The sequence below is a fragment of the Callionymus lyra genome, chromosome 3 (genome assembly GCF_982586985.1).
Source record: "Callionymus lyra chromosome 3, fCalLyr1.hap1.1, whole genome shotgun sequence".
Taxonomy (NCBI): Eukaryota; Metazoa; Chordata; class Actinopteri; order Syngnathiformes; family Callionymidae; genus Callionymus; species Callionymus lyra.
In genome coordinates, this window is record NC_141820.1 from 39,207,761 (window position 1) to 39,223,820 (window position 16,060).

The following is a 16,060-nucleotide window of genomic DNA, read 5'->3' on the forward strand; positions in this document are numbered from 1 at the left end:
ACACTAAATGTTACTGAACACTAGATGAGCGTGAACCTTTACTGTAAACACAACGCAGATTTTGTTTGTGTCAGTACAGAATCCAAGAATGAAATAAGAAAACAGAGAAAATAAGCAATTGTAAATAAACGGAACCAAGCAGAAAATTAGCAATATTAGAAATACATGCATGACATGGTAAATATTAAGACTTTTGAAACAGTGAGAGCAAAATATGAGTCTGTACACATTTAATCATATATACATGATAAACCCTTTGAAATAGATCTATTTTTCTCTTTTTAACAAGTATTTACCCTATGCGTACCCAGCTAAATTTAGCCATTTATCCGTCGTCAAACAAACACAGCGATACAGACGATTATTCATAAAAATAAAAATAAGAACAAGAACAAAGAGGAATAAAGAGAAAGAACAAGATGATACAATCTAAGTCTAAAGATAAAGAACATAGATCAAAGAAAAATAACAAAGACAAAGGATACAAAGACTAACATAGAATAGAACATCATGATACTTTTACTCCACTCCTGCCCCCAAACTCTGAATTATACAATTTAATAGCCCGAGGAATGAATGAGTCCTTGAGTCTATTTGTTTTGCACCTGGGAATGGGCATTCCTGCACTACATCTGCTTCTCTACTCACTGATGACAGTGTTCAGAGGATGACTGTCATCATCCATGATGGACAGTAGTTTGTCAAGTGATCTCCTCTCAGCAACTGTCACCAGTGAGTCCAGCTTCATGCCAACCACAGAGCCAGCCTTCCTGATCAACCTGTCCAACCTGTTGACACTCCTCTTGGACACATTCCCACCCCAACACACCACAGCATAAAACAGGACACTGGCAACCACAGACTGGTAGAACATGCAGAAGTTAAATGATCGGAGCCTCCTCAGAAAGTACAGTCTACCCTGAACTTTCTTATACACATGGTCTGTGTTGCAGGACCAGTCCAGTTTACTGTCCAGCCACACACCGAGGTACTTATAGTTGTCAACTATCTCCACCTAGTCACCTCTGATGAACACTGGACGTGGCTTTGTCCTGGACCTCCCGAAGTCCAAGACCAGCTCCTTGGTCTTTGAGGTGTTTAGCTGCAAGTGGTTCCTCTCACTCCAGTCCACAAAGTCACGTAGACTTCCCTGTAATTGACTTCGCTGTTGTCCCCGATGCATCCAACAATGGCAGTGTCGTCAGCATACTTCTGGATGAGACTCAGCTCTGAGTTGTAGCAGAAGTCTGAAGTGTAGATGGTGAAGAGGAGACGGGCCAGTACTGTCCCCTGAGGTGCTCCTGTACTGCACACCACAGTGTCAGACGTGATGTCCTTCAGCCTGACATACTGTGGTCGATCAGTAAGATAATCCGAAATCCAGGAGACCAGACCAGGGTCCACATGCATCTGTGTCAATTTGTCCTGCAGCAGAGTGGGCTGGATGGTGTGAAGGCACTAGAAAAGTCCAGGAACAGGATCCTCACTGAACCGCTTCCTTTAACCAGGTGGGAGTAGGTCCGATGCAGGAGGTGAAGGATGGCATCTTCTACACCAACTGCTGGCCGGTAGGCAAATTGCAGGGGGTCTTGCACGTGCTGGATCAGCCGCTCCTGTGTCTCCATCAGCTGCGAAGTCAGTGCCACCAGTCTGTAATCATTCAGCTCGCTCGGTCTGATCTTTTTCGGGACTGGAACGATACAGGAAGTCTTCCACAGGGTTGGTACTTTCCCCAGCCGTAGACTGAGGTTGAAGACATGCTGGAGCGGCTCAGCTAGTTCAGCAGCGCAGGTCTTTAGCAGTCGAGCAGACACCTTGTCAGGACCAGCAGCTTTCCCTGGACGAATCCTCCGAAGTACATCGTGTACCTGGAGTGAGGTGAAGCTGGGAAGTGGTTGTGTGGAGCTGAAGTCGGCACAAGAAGGTGCGTCAGGTCCTGCAGCGGGCAGCAGTGAAGGTGAGTTGACCTGCTCAAACCTGTTGAAAAAGTTCTTTAGACCGTTTGCCTCCTCCACCGTGTCCAATGCAGTCAGAGAGGCCTTGGTCTTGTGTCCAGTGATGGTTTTAACACCATCCCAGACCTCTCTTATTTATAGTATATACTATAATCCGTTAGACAGTGTGTCTGGCCCTCGATGTCCTCACCATGAGACTTCAGCAGCACATCCCAGTCTGTGGTGTCAAAGCAGTCTTTGATGGCGTCCTCCTCAGCTGGTGTCCACTTTCTGATTGTCCTAGTGGTCACAATCTGTCTCTGCACCAGAGGAGTGTACTGTGACTGAAGGTGGACCAGGTTATGATCAGACCTTCCAAGTGGAGGAAGTGGTTTGGTTCTGTACGCGTCCTTCAAGTTGGAATAAATAAGGTCAATTGTCCTGTTATTCCTGGTGGGACAATTCACCGCCTGGGGGAAAGTAGGCAGAGTAGAGTCCAGGTTGACATGATTCAAATCTCCAGAGATGATGATAAACGTGTCAGGATGTTGATTCTGAAATCTAGCTGTCATTGTGTGGATCTTCTCACAAGTAGATGGAGCCTCAGCGCTCGTACAAACTATTCAATTCAATTCAATTCAATTTTATTTAAAGTGTCTTATCATAACAAAGTTATCTCAAGACACTATACAGTTGAAATAAGACTATAGTTGATTAAGGAAAAATAGATCCCAGCAATTCAACAAAGAGCAAGAAGCGAAACACTGAACAGCTGTACAGTGAGCTATGGCGAGGAAAAACTTCCTTTTAGAAGGCAGAAACCTCGAGCGGAACCTGACTCATTGTTGACGGCCTGCCGCTTTGACCGGCTGGGAGGAAGGATGGGGGGGTAGACAGATGGATAAGGAGAGGAGTGAGGGAAATTATAGTGAGAAAAAAAGAGGAGAGTGTAGGAGAGTCCATGGAGGTGCTGGAGAGAACTCGGGATCTGATGACGTGGTGAAGATCCTGGATCAGCAGCAGCTCTGGAGGTGGAGCCCTGGGGCTCCAGGAGAGAAATAAAAAGGTGTGGGTTTAAACTGCACAGGTGATGAATGTAATGCAGAAAAGAAGGATATACAGAGCTCGGTGTCTAAAACTCCTCCAGCATTCTCAGCCTATAGCAGCTAAGATACACAGTTAAGTTAGTTATAGCAGCTAAAGATAAACAGTTAAGTTAGTTATAGGCTTTATCGAAAAGTAAGGTTTTAAGATTGTTTTTAAACATAGAGAGGGTGTCTGCCCTCCGGACTGAAGCCGGTAGTTGGTTCCACAGCAGAGGGGCTTGAAAACTGAAGGCCCTGGCTCCAAATCTACATTTAGAGATTTGTGGTATAACTAATAGATCAGAGTTTAAGGATCGTAAGGTCCTAGAGGGTTGGTAAGTTTGGATTCAATCTTTAATGTATGTTGGTGCTAGACCATGTTAGGCTTTATAGGTTAGGAGAAGGATTTTAAATTGTATTCTAAATTCTACAGGAAGTCAATGTAAGGAAGACAGCACTGGGGAAATGTGTTCGTGCCTCTTAGTCTTAGTCAGGACACGAGCTGCAGAGTTCTGAATGAGCTGAAGAGTTCTAATAGACAATACATTCTAATAGCACGAGGAATGAATGAGTCCTTGAGTCTATTAGTTTTGCATCTGGGAAGGAGCATTTGTGCACTCCATCTGCTAATCATCTCACGGATGACAGTGTTCAGAGGACGACTGTCATCATCCATGATGGACAGTAGTTTGTTAACCAATCTCCTCTCTGCAACTGTCACCAGTGAGTCCAGCTTCATGCCAACCACAGAGCCAGCCCTTCTGATCAACCTGTCCAACCTGTTGACACCCCTCTAGGACACATTCCCACCCAACACACCACAGCATAAAACAGGACACTGGCCACCACAGACTGGTAAAACATGCAAAGGAGCTTCCTGCAAATGATAAATTAAAAAATTACATTCTGACCTAATGTAGTTTAGGCAGTCTAACATACATTGGATATAGCTTGTCTGAATCAGGGGCGTAAATTGGCCGCTCCCTATATAAAAACAGAAACCTTTGTATAAAAATGAGAAATAAACTCCTGGCAGATATTAGGTGTGTGTCCTTTATTTTAACATTAGTATGATTTATTTTTCAACAATTGACATTTGTATCTATCTGGCTCAGCTCTAGTAATGATAAAAACAATTAGAGAACTAAACTCAATAATAATGTTATAATGTACCTTAAAATTACAATAGTTGCTTTTTTTAAAAAGTTCACGTCTCCTTTATTTTCCATTGTTCTTTTATTTCCAATAGTTATGTCATATGCCATAAACGTATAAAGATGTAATTCTTTACTGTACATTGAGGAACATGGGCTGGTTTGTTTTTCTTACTATGTTTTAGTGTCAGGACTTTAATCTAATATTTTAACAATATTAGATATGTATCACATAATGTTTCTTAGGACGTCTAACTTCCAATTGTATATTCTAGAGATAGAATAATTGGTCAGTTCGATACATTTCTGTAAAGCGTTTTGACCCTTTTTTTGACCCTCGACCCGGAAGCTGAAGCCGCGGGCTGAGCTGTTACAGCCATACGAGTCTTTCCATCGGTGGAGTAAAGATGGCTGATCAAGGCGCCGCAGAACCTGGAAATGACAATATTGTAAAAAACGAAACGTCAGAGGGAACCACAATGAAGGTCACAGTGAAAACGCCGAAAGATAAAGAAGAAATCGCCATCGCGGAAGACGCCTCTGTTACCCAGGTTTGTTGTACTGGTCGCAGCCATTCTCTCTTGTCATGCCCCTGCCCACAACTTCAGCTAAGACGCTAACTCGCCATGTTAGCATCTGTCGTCTCTTACCGGCAAACTGAGAACGTACATCAGCCGAGAGCTTTCTTGTAGTCTGGAGGTGATTTGCGCACCAAATATATATAAAGGTTCTATACGTTTCAACTTTATATGGGACTGTGTTTGACCAAAGGCGAGGCAACTAAACGTAGAATTAGCTTGTGTTAGCTCGTTAGCTCGAGTAGCCTCCTCAGGCTAGCTGTCGTTAGCCTACTAAGAAGCCAAAACAATTGTCAGCTGACGCGCCGCAACTTGATCGCGAACGTATTTGTTCAGATTAGGGTTCTACTGTATGCATGTTGAACAGTTAAAACTTCCAAATCCATACTTTTGGTCAGTCGTCTCTGGCACTCTAGAACATTCGTGCTCATGCTACCGAGTCACTCGGATTCCAGGGGAATATTCGCTGTTGTTGCTAGACGACCGTGACTAAGCACTTCAGATGAAGAAACGACACGTATATTTATTTGTTACTCAATGAAACTAGTATTTATTTGTGTTGTGTGTTTTACTGTGTTGTCTTACCCTTAAGATATTTAATCGATTAACACAGAAATCGGGTGTTTATCGCCCATTGAAAACGTAACATAATTCTAGATATGGATCAGGCACATCAATGACGCCACATGTTCTACAGTAGTGTCACTAAAGTGAATCCAACATCCGCCACTGACTGACAGAAAGAGACAGAAATGTCCAAGCGAAGTAAAGCTACATTTTCGGTATCTCCCATTATCTATTAACTCTCACTATAAGTCAACACTTTAACCCTGGATGTGATGCAAGACACAGTTTATGGAGAAACTTCTTCAGATCTGGCATTGAGACTGGCTGTTTGACTGGAAAACTAAATATCATACAATTGCTAAAGCAAAGGATAAATATCTAATTTAAAACATCAATGATTTTCTCTAGGTCAAGGTGAACGGGTCACCGGAAAACGAATGTGTTTGTGGTATCCCTTGTGTTGCCTCTGATTCAAGGTGAACAACCTCCACCACTGCATTTTTGGAAGCCAGGAAGGTTGTTTACCTTGCTCCAGAGGCAACACCAGGGTTAAGCATCGTTTTACCACAAAATTACCACAAATGGTATAGCCATCATAAATTGTTATTAAACTTTTAGAATGTCTAATGTATGAATTAAGTCATTTATTGTGGCATTGCCAGGTGTACTAGTCAATCTTGTGGATTTGACTCATTGAAATGCATGACCAAACAAATAGTCTAAATCAGCCTTAGCTAAAACTATTTGTGAGAAGAAATAATACAGCATATAAGCACATCGATGGATCATGTCTCATTAGCTGGAGACTCTGTAACCAAGAAGACAGTGACAAGTTCATGGGACAAATGTGCAAGCATTAGACTCCACAGATGAGGAGCTTTACATGAATTATTTAAAATTATAACTTGCATTAATATTGAGAAATGTGTCTCAGTGATGTCTCTGATGTGTGCTTCGTCTACCACAGGGGTTTTCCCATCTTTCTAAAAAGTTCACGGTACTCAAGGGGCTATGAACTGTTTGGCACACATGTGAAACGACATCAACAACCGTAGCATGCTTTATCTTTGACCATGTGCTTTACTGAATGATAGATATCTGTGTTAGACACTGGTCACATAATTTATACTTTACAATAATAAACAACAATTAAGTGACACAGCAAACATAAACATTAACACAAGAGTAAACAGGCAAACAGAAATTATTTTTTAGGGCAGCCTTGTGCTCTTCTTTTGTTGTCCCTGAACTAAGGCCAGTAAGAGAAACCGTAAACAGTTAAAAAAAAAAGTTAACAGGAAGCCACGATGGTTTTTACCTTGAATTCTTATCTCGGCTCATGCTCTGTCTTTCCTGTATCACCTGTTGTTCTTCTAGTTTAAAGAAGCCATTTCCAAGAGGTTCAAGGCCAAACAGGACCAGTTGGTTTTGATTTTTGCTGGGAAAATCCTCAAGGATGGTGACAGCCTGAGTCAGCATGGAATCAAAGATGGCCTGACGGTTCATCTGGTTATTAAAACGGCAAACAAGTATGTACTTTCAAGTTTAACTCTTTTTCGTCTTTTTATTTAGTCGGAACAACGGTCTGCCATGGCCAGAATAATGATTACACATAGTCAATTTAAAAACACTTTGTCATTTTCTAACTTTCTTTTAAAAATGAAGATGTGCCAAAAGGATGGCCAATAAAACATGATCTTGAAACAAATTGTCCAACATCTAAGAAAGCACTCATGCAAATGTAAACTGTTATTGACAACACATAATTGAATTATCTTTCTAACTAGGTATATAAAAAAATCACATAGAAAAAAAGTAATGATTTAATCTTTTTATTAGGTTTATTTGTTTACTTACTAGTGCATCTGTTATTTTTTCTGTGTGCAGGGAAGGAGATGGTGGCAGCACTTCAGCATCTGCTTCAGCCACCATCCCCCCATCCACAACAGGGTCCACTAGCACAGCATCACCACTTGCACAACCACCAAACCTGCTCTGTAAGTGATGATGGATATAAGTCCAAACACTCTTTTGGAGTAAAGAACTGTATGCAAATGTTAATATGTTCTCATCAAGGCAAGCGATTGCTTCATTGCAATATTGAAGACTGCCATTGAACATACTGTTCATATCATGCAGGCCTAGTTTCAATTCAAGACTACTAATACCTTTGTATTTTCAGCTGGTTTTGGTGATCTTTCTGGATTGGCTGGACTCGGGATGGGCTCTGGAAACTTTATGGAGCTACAGCAGCAGATGCAGCGACAGCTAATGTCCAATCCAGAGATGCTCTCACAGATTATGGAGAACCCTCTGGTACAGAACATGATGTCCAACCCAGACCTGATGAGGCAGATGATCATGGCCAACCCCCAGATGCAGCAGTTGATGGAGCGCAACCCTGAGATCTCGCACATGCTCAACAATCCCGAGCTCATGAGACAAGTAAGGCCAGAATGGGACATAAGAAATTTGTTCAGTAGCAGTATAAATATTTGAGATATGATTTCTCCTATGTATTTCATGGGCATTGATTTAAATCTTCTATCCTCAACATTTATTATTACAGACTATGGAGTTAGCCAGAAACCCAGCAATGATGCAGGAGATGATGCGGAACCAGGATCGAGCTCTAAGTAACTTGGAAAGCATCCCAGGAGGTTATAATGCTCTACGGAGGATGTACACAGATATCCAGGAGCCCATGCTCAGTGCTGCGAGAGAACAGGTCTGTTAGACTGCTGCCTAGGTCTGCTCAACTCCTGTCTTTTACTTTTGTCTAATTTTTCCGCGCTGTGTCTTTGCAGTTTGGTAACAACCCATTTTCAGCTCTTGGAGGTGGTTCTGAGTCTGGTGCTCAGCCTTCACGTACAGAGAACAGGGAGCCCCTGCCTAATCCATGGGGACCTCAGGGTTCTTCAAACCCCTCTGAGGGTGGTGGAGGTTCAGTGGGAAGCACAACACCCTCTGAAGGCACAAATCCATCTGTGTCCAACCCACTGGGAATCAATCCTGGGGGTCTTGGAAATGGTATGAAACACTAAAATGAGTTCAGCAAAAATGTTCACTTGTGTAATCAAACATGTATAATAATATTTTGTTCTTCATACACAGTCATGTTTAACAGTCCTGGCATGCAGAGTCTACTGCAGCAAATCTCTGGAAACCCTCAACTGATGCAGAACATGTTGTCAGCTCCCTATATGCGCGACATGATGCAGTCGCTATCCCAAAACCCAGATTTGGCTTCACAGGTATAAACCAGGCAATTATCTGTCGATGGTAAACGACATGTGTTGTAAATACAAAATATAATGAAAAAAACATCTTAAATATTGTACCAACCGAGCATCTTCAGAGAAATGCTTCTAATGCAAAAATAATTATTTGTTGTGTAGATAGTCCAGTTTCGGTTTGATTTTATCTTTTAAAATATTGACTGTTCCTTACTCAATTCTGAGCTGCAATTCTCAGCATATCATAGACCCACACGGCTCCAAAGTGGCCCAAAGTTGTTGTTTATTGGCCAAGCCTCGCTCCATTAGAAATCACATCGGAGCTAGAGCTTAAGGAGACAACCAAGTATGCTTTTGAGCCAGGCCCTGTCATTTCCTAGATATTTTTATTTCATATTATCGTTTTATCGACTTTAAAGAATGAAACAACAAATGATGTGCGTGTTTCTTATTGACCTTAAGACTTAAGGTCAAGACTTAAGACTTAAGGTCAATAAGTAATAAATATAAATAATAAATAAATAATAAAGTCCCCCCCCCCCCGCCCAAACACATTTCCGCCTATTTTATATTTATATGACTTATACTTGTACATGAAATGAGATGACAAAGAAAATGAGCGTCTCAAAGACTCAAGTGAGCAAAGTGAAACATTTAGGTGCCAATAAAAGTGATTTTGAATTAAATACTGAAAGAAATATAAGCAAAAGTAAAGATAAGTAAGTAATTAATGTTTCCAGAATGGAAAATATCCTCATATTTATAATTTAGTTGTTTAATTTGAATTGGAGGATGTAAAATAATAAACAAGAATCAATGTCTTATTTGTTTCTTTGCTTCAAAAACTTCAAACCTTTTCATTTTAAACTCTGAAGTCAACTTAATCACCTGTCTGTTCTATTCAAAATATAATGATCCGCAGTGACATTTGTTTGTTTCCGTCTTGGTGATTTGCAGGTAATGATGAATAATCCATTGTTCGCTGGAAACCCACAGTTACAGGATATGTTCAGGTCTCGACTGCCTGTCTTTCTGCAGCAGGTTTGTTAAAAGAATTACAAATTGTATTTCGCACTAGCCTATGTTACACATCACCATTATGTTGTTGTCTGCATATACATTTTTAAATGACTAGTATATGTGTTATTGACATTTTTCATTTTGTATTTTGTTGATTCTCACTAGAACCTGCCCCTTTTATGTTTCATTTTAAGTTGCATATAATCAGATATATTTTTACATTCGCCTAATGACCCTATTGCACTGTTCATTAGTCATCACAAATAAATGCAACATGTCATGTGTACTACTGGATTCCCCAACTATGTGACACAGATGTAGCATTTTCATGAATCCAAAAATTGGGCAAAACTGTGTCTCTGAGCTAATTCAATATTGGATTTTTGCCTTTCTTAACCACCAGATGCAGAATCCAGATGCCCTGACAGCAATGACCAACCCCAGGGCCATGCGAGCTCTGCGCCAGATCCAGCAGGGGCTGTTAACACTTCAGACTGAAGCTCCAGGCCTCATGCCCAGGTATGCAGTAGTCAACTTTAAAATTGCAATATGATAATGGAAAGTAAATCAATATATCCACAGTTTTGAAAGGGTACAAAGCTAGCAGGAGAGATTTCCCTTTGAGTTCACTATCTGAACCACAATCAGAAAACGTCATCATTTTGAAAGGCCACTAGTTGTCACTCTCTGCATTATAATATTTGGCTCTGCTCTATTTACTCAATGAATCCTTGCATTATTTTTAAACAAAGTGCCCAAATGGGTAAAATGATTTTTTTGGATGTTCTGGTTCCGAGAGGTCTCAGTCGCCACAACTTTCTGGTAATGTACAGGTCATGCCATAATGCAAGAGGACAGCCGGTCTCTTCAGGCAAATGGATAATCAGTCATCATCCATCATTATCATTTAAGATACAATATGACCGAGAAATAAATGGATTCTGTGCGAATGAACTAATTGAAACATTTCTATTCCTAGTTTGGTGCCCGGTGGAATTCCTGGTATCCCAACTGTACCAGGCATGACCACAGAAAACCCTCCTTCCTCACCCAGCACCACCACCACCACCACAACAACAACAGCAACACCACCGCCACCACAACCACCGCAACCACCGCAACCCCCACAACAACCACAACAACCAAATGCCGCCCAGCAACAGCTCATGCAACAGATGCTCCTGATGTTTGCTGGAGGAAGTGGAGGAGGAAGTACAACGGTAATTCCACTAATGTCTGATAGTTGAACGTCCCTTCTCTAGTCACAGTACAAATGTTAATTGAGGCTGTTGTCATATCTCCAGTTCTAAGATTGGGTTTTATACAGAAGAATTGTTACACCTTGGTTGTCTTCTGACTGTTTTAAGGCAGTCTTGATTTCAGAATTGTTTTTTAAAAGGCCTATATGTAGCAAATTAAGCTGCAATATTTTATTTAACGAGCAGACGTCAGTAGTTATTGGGTAATTATAGTTGGTGAGATTCTTCATTACTAGTGGCTTCGAATTTAATGTAATATTTTCATTTTGCGATACTTGCAAATTGCAGCCCAAATATTTATAATTGATTGAAGTTAAATTCCTCTGAACGCTTACGTTTGACCTCTTATCCTGCAGAACGTTACCCCAGAGGTTCGATTCCAGTCCCAGCTGGACCAGCTGAACGCCATGGGCTTCATCAACAGAGAGGCCAATCTTCAGGCCCTCATTGCTACAGGAGGAGACCTCAACGCCGCCATTGAGAGACTGCTGAACTGACAGCCCCCTTGAAAGACCCACAGCATACACACGCATTACATTACAAACACACGAGTACTCGAGCATCAACCGAGCACGAAGAGAAATGGTCAGAAATTTAACAGAAGAAACTTGAGCAGGATCTGTAACAACTTCAGTCGATTTGTTTCCACATCATTCCCTTACTTTGTTTTTGGCCTCATCCAGCCACATGTTGGTCGTTGGTGTTCAAGTTGAGATGGACTACTGATGGCTCCTCCTCCTCCTTCCAGCAACTCCATTTTACTATTTATTTTTAGTGCTTGACAGATGACACCATCCATTCTGACCCCAAAATGTAATTTGCCATTGTAGCTAAAAGTGCCCAAATCCCACAGGTCCACAGTGTCTTCTCTCTTGAGGCACCACTGCTGTGCCTTTTGTACTCTCCAGCCCTATCGGAGACATCTCAGCTTTTTACAGCCCTCCGAGTTGGCAGGTGTACACCGCCTCGATCATACCACAGCCCCCCAGAGTAAATTTTTCATAATGACCTTGTGATGACCTACAGTATATCCATGGATCAGCTTGCATCAGACAGAAGTAGACGTTGATGTCAATTATGGTGGAGCTTTTCTTTGATTTAATCTGATTCTCTCCTCATTTCTAGGTATAATAAAGTGGAAGATTAAAGAAAAAAAATCTGTTTGGTGGCATCACACACCTTGCAAAATTTAGGTGTAGGATTTTTACGATGGGAAATCTTAGCACTGTTTTATGTTGCTTTTATCAGCTTTACTTTGTCTGTCAATCTTGGCTGAAAACAAAGAATCAAATCTATCTCAAAATTAAAAATGTTGGAACTAACTTTTACGAGTACTGTACTAAAGAAATAAATCATAGTCAAAAACCATCTGCACCCTGTGTCGCTTTGAATTCAGGTGATGCTGCAATCTTTAAGAAGTCTTGTATGAACTCAAATTGGCGCTATAACGTTGAACATGTTTGTGCACTGTAATTGTATAGGTAATGACTGTGTCTCAAGGCCCACTGGCGCTCTGCTTTGTTTACACAACAAGAGAAAGGCTTTCTGTTTTGCCTTCCTGGAAACTTCGAAAAATCCTTGCAGTAGCCATTATGGTAACTAATGCAAATTCCATCTCCAACCCACTGCCATACAGTGGTTGTGATCTTGTTGACAGGGTAGGTCCGCCTGTCACTGTTGCTAAAGAAGGCACCATTAAAATAATGGTTTGTGACTGTCCACAATTAAAGGAAATGCAATAAAAGGAAAAATGATTGTCAAAAATTACATTGTGCCACTTTAACAATGTCCTTGGCCACAGAGTAAAATGATTCTCACAGATCCTGTCTTATAAATACACTGAGGTATACCTGTGAAGAAACGCCTACCTCTGGTCAAAAGGTAGTACTGCAAGGTCCACCTTACCTCCTTCCTGGTGAGGTCACTGCTAAGTTAAGGGTTGTCAGATTGTTGGGTTTCACTTTGTGATCCATTCAATCCTGTCTTAGCATTACAGTAGAGCCTGAAATTATGGCACTATGATTATAGTAGAGCCATTTCCCCAAATATGAGGTTTATTCCTGTGGTGTCGGTCAACAATTTATGATCCTTGTGGAAGACCAAGGAAAACCAATAATTTGTGTGGTTTTATACTTGATTGAACCTTTAACACCCTTTACTGTCGTTTCTTCACTGGGTCTTTGTACAATCAAAAATTATAAAGATGAATCTAATTCAAACATTCTTAAAATAAAGTGTCTAAATGGAGCTTTCATATTTAAACATGCTGGGTTGCGTGCTGAGTTTAAGGGAGGAGTCTGTTCCTGATGACTAACTGTCGGCGGTTCTACCTGTTCCACCTGCTATCCTCCCCCTCACTAGTGTCAGCTGATGAGGGATCGGCAGAACGCATGACTCCAGCCAGTGAGCATTCAGTTGCCCAGTCCACAGATGAGGAAGGAGGAACCCGTTTTCCATTGTGACAGGACAAGTGCTGCTCTTCTGATTGTCTTTCGTTCATTTGTTCTACTTGTTTAAGTACTGGACACAGCATGGGGTCTGATGAGTCGTACAACTTTGTCTTTAAAGGTGAGTGAACTTTGATTGTGTAAATCAGTTGCTCTGGCTGTCGTAAACAAAAATGATTTTTCCATTTCTTCTCTTCTTTGTCACTGTGTCAGTTTAGATGACAGACCGATTGTCTCCTTGCTGTATTTTAGTGGTTTTAATTGGAGAGTCTGGGGTAGGAAAAAGCAACCTTCTGGCCAGATTTACCAAAAACGAATTCAATCATGACAGTCGGACGACCATCGGAGTGGAGTTCAGCACCCGGACGGTTCAACTGGACAACTACATAATCAAGGCTCAGATCTGGGACACAGCAGGACTCGAGCGCTACAGAGCCATTACCTCAGCGTGGGTACACGTATGTTCGAGTCCTCCTCCCTCACTGATTCATCGTCAACTTTACCTTGCAGGTATTACAGGGGAGCAGTTGGAGCCCTCCTGGTCTACGACATCACCAAACATCTGACTTATGTGAGCGCGGAGCGATGGCTGAAGGAGCTGTATGACCACGCGGACCCTCACATGGTGGTCATGCTGGTGGGGAACAAAACCGACCTGGGGAGTATTCGGACTGTACCGACGGAGGAGGCAAAGGACTTTGCAGGTGTGCGCTAAGGGACCTCTTTTTAATTCAGAAAATAATTCAAAAACCTCTTAAGCCTTCTAGAGTTAAAGTCACTTCCTTCCACTTGTCAGGAGAATAGTGCTCAACAAATGTGCAACTTTTCCAATTTGTGTACCTCTTCACCACGTCCACCTTTATTTCACTTGAACTCCTCTTGGAAATGTAAGGGTTCATTGAGCGAGGTAGTCTTACTGGACATATGAAATTGTGGGATTCACAAAACTGGTTGGAAGTCTGTGTGGAACAGCCCAGGAACGGTTGTTGTGAGCTTTGATGAAATGTCATCCGTGACGTTCTCACCATTTCATTAGAACGAGCTGCTCTGGAGGCTGCATGCCAATGGAACACTCCCTCAGAACTCGTCTTGTTTGTGCTTTGTGTTGCAAGCAAGCAGTGTACACACTATATGGTGGCCTTTTTTGTGAGACAGAGACACACCCGTGTAATTTTAATTCTAGTATGTTTCTGAGCAGAGAGTCAGACAATTGAACAGGTCAGGTCACTTTGTGCCGCTTCAAGGTCAGACAAAGTCAACTGCAGCTCACAGGTCAAAAAGGTAACCAGCATCTGTTCTCCCTTAAATGTTTCTCTCACTGAAGTCTGCCTCTGAGGGTCTTGGAACATTTGATGTGAATGTCTGACTCCATCCCCCCCAGTGAGAAGCAACAACAACAAATGAGTGAACAATAGTCTCCACAAAGCGCTCTACAAATATTACTTACTCACTTACTTACTTGTGCTACTATTCCATGTGTTCGTGTTCCGTTCGTATTTTACCAGACTGAAAAACTGTGAAAGTGAATGTGTACTTCCACGCTATTGTCTTTTCCCTCTTACAGAGAAGAACAATCTTATGTTCATGGAGACGTCAGCAATGGACTCCACCAATGTTGAAGAAGCTTTCAATGAAGTTCTAACAGGTACATGATTTCTTATATCACCTGAATGATGTATTTATTTAAAGATTTTGGGAAAAACAAAGCTGGCAAGCCAGTGCAGATGTGAGAGAAATATCAACTATAAAGAACCCTTAATCCGTAAACACATTTAATATTATACTTTGTTTTATTGTCTCTAAAATTCATAGTCTAAATTAATAAATCAGTGATCACGTGATTGCTTATCCTTGAGCCATCATTTCAGTCTATTTTTACAAACATGTTTTGTTTTAAGTTTATTGGGTTCACATTTCTCACATGTCATTGATCCTTCTAATGATGTAAAAATGAATTCATGTCTTCTTTGATTCTCTACAGCAATCCACAGGAAGGTGGCCAGCAGAGAAGTCACCCGCGGCTCCATCAGTGCCGTCACACTGTCCAGTCCCATCGGTCCTTCCAGTGAGCTTCAGGGTGAACGCCGGGGCTGCTGCAGGAGCTAGTACAAGCAGTCCATTTTCAACTTGTTAGAAAAATGTGTCTTAACTTTTCTTTTTCATTTTTAACTAAACGAGAATCAGGAATTTGAATGTCTTCCTGTTTTATAAACGACTTGTTTACAGTCACACATTATTTTATACATATGAATGTTTAATGAGACACATCCAAAACAACAACACTTTACACACATATCTGGAGAAAAGAGGTCAGGCTGCTAATTTATTTTTTATTAAAATAATTTCTGACCTTATGGAAGTGAGTTTATTCATACATTTCCAGGTTAACAACTTACATCATTAAGTATATTTAATTCATTTTTAAAAGAAACCAACTCGATATTGACTTCCTTTGAAATGTATGTGAATTACCAAGAGACACCAACTTTACAAGTTAGCTTTACTTTGTAAGTAAGTCATTTTTATTTTTAAAGCACTTAACTCAGACCAGGGTCACAAAGCGCTTAAACAACCAAAGATAATACACGGTTAAAATACATACTTTAAAAGGCCAGCCCCGAGTAAATTAAGAAATAGTTTGCACAAATCAAAAGGTCTTAAGGTGCTTCTTGAAGGACTACTTTGTTGTGTATTGTTGATGTGTTTCATTTTTTAATACTGAAATCAAAGTGACTAAATACTGTTGTTTTCAAACCTGATTTCTTGTCTTTATAATTACT

The 16,060-nt window shown here is 41.1% G+C and overlaps 2 protein-coding genes across 3 annotated transcripts; both read left to right on the forward strand.

The window, feature by feature from the left end:
- Positions 1 to 4,530: 4,530 nt before the first annotated feature.
- ubqln4 (ubiquilin 4) lies at positions 4,531 to 12,201 on the forward strand. Its single transcript, XM_087787913.1, has 11 exons — positions 4,531 to 4,724; positions 6,696 to 6,847; positions 7,206 to 7,315; positions 7,501 to 7,763; positions 7,888 to 8,046; positions 8,126 to 8,348; positions 8,433 to 8,572; positions 9,512 to 9,595; positions 9,978 to 10,093; positions 10,554 to 10,794; positions 11,190 to 12,201. The coding sequence occupies exons 1-11, from the start codon at positions 4,581 to 4,583 to the stop codon at positions 11,328 to 11,330; spliced, it is 1,773 nt and encodes a 590-aa protein (XP_087644039.1). The 5' UTR covers positions 4,531 to 4,580; the 3' UTR covers positions 11,331 to 12,201.
- A 1,022-nt stretch (positions 12,202 to 13,223) lies between these two features.
- On the forward strand, positions 13,224 to 16,039 carry LOC148084928 (ras-related protein Rab-25-like). 2 transcript variants are annotated; one of them, XM_087787915.1, is made up of 5 exons: positions 13,224 to 13,401; positions 13,533 to 13,728; positions 13,791 to 13,984; positions 14,845 to 14,925; positions 15,262 to 16,039. In XM_087787915.1, the coding sequence occupies exons 1-5, from the start codon at positions 13,365 to 13,367 to the stop codon at positions 15,384 to 15,386; spliced, it is 633 nt and encodes a 210-aa protein (XP_087644041.1). In that variant the 5' UTR covers positions 13,224 to 13,364; the 3' UTR covers positions 15,387 to 16,039. The 2 variants fall into 2 exon arrangements, with proteins under 2 accessions (XP_087644041.1, XP_087644040.1); XM_087787914.1 differs by having other exon boundaries at positions 13,226 to 13,401; positions 13,499 to 13,728.
- The last annotated feature ends 21 nt before the right edge of the window (positions 16,040 to 16,060 follow it).

Bases quoted from the DNA above. Each gene is read 5' to 3' on its own strand.
- ubqln4 (XM_087787913.1), top strand. From the start codon at position 4,581: ATGGCTGATCAAGGCGCCGCAGAACCTGGAAATGACAATATTGTAAAA. The intron at 4,725-6,695 runs GTTTGTTGTACT...TTGTTCTTCTAG, and splicing joins AAGACGCCTCTGTTACCCAG to TTTAAAGAAGCCATTTCCAA. The intron at 8,349-8,432 runs GTATGAAACACT...CTTCATACACAG, and splicing joins TCCTGGGGGTCTTGGAAATG to TCATGTTTAACAGTCCTGGC.
- LOC148084928 (XM_087787914.1), top strand. From the start codon at position 13,375: ATGAGTCGTACAACTTTGTCTTTAAAG. The intron at 13,402-13,498 runs GTGAGTGAACTT...GTGTCAGTTTAG, and splicing joins GTACAACTTTGTCTTTAAAG to ATGACAGACCGATTGTCTCC. The intron at 13,985-14,844 runs GTGTGCGCTAAG...TCCCTCTTACAG, and splicing joins GGAGGCAAAGGACTTTGCAG to AGAAGAACAATCTTATGTTC.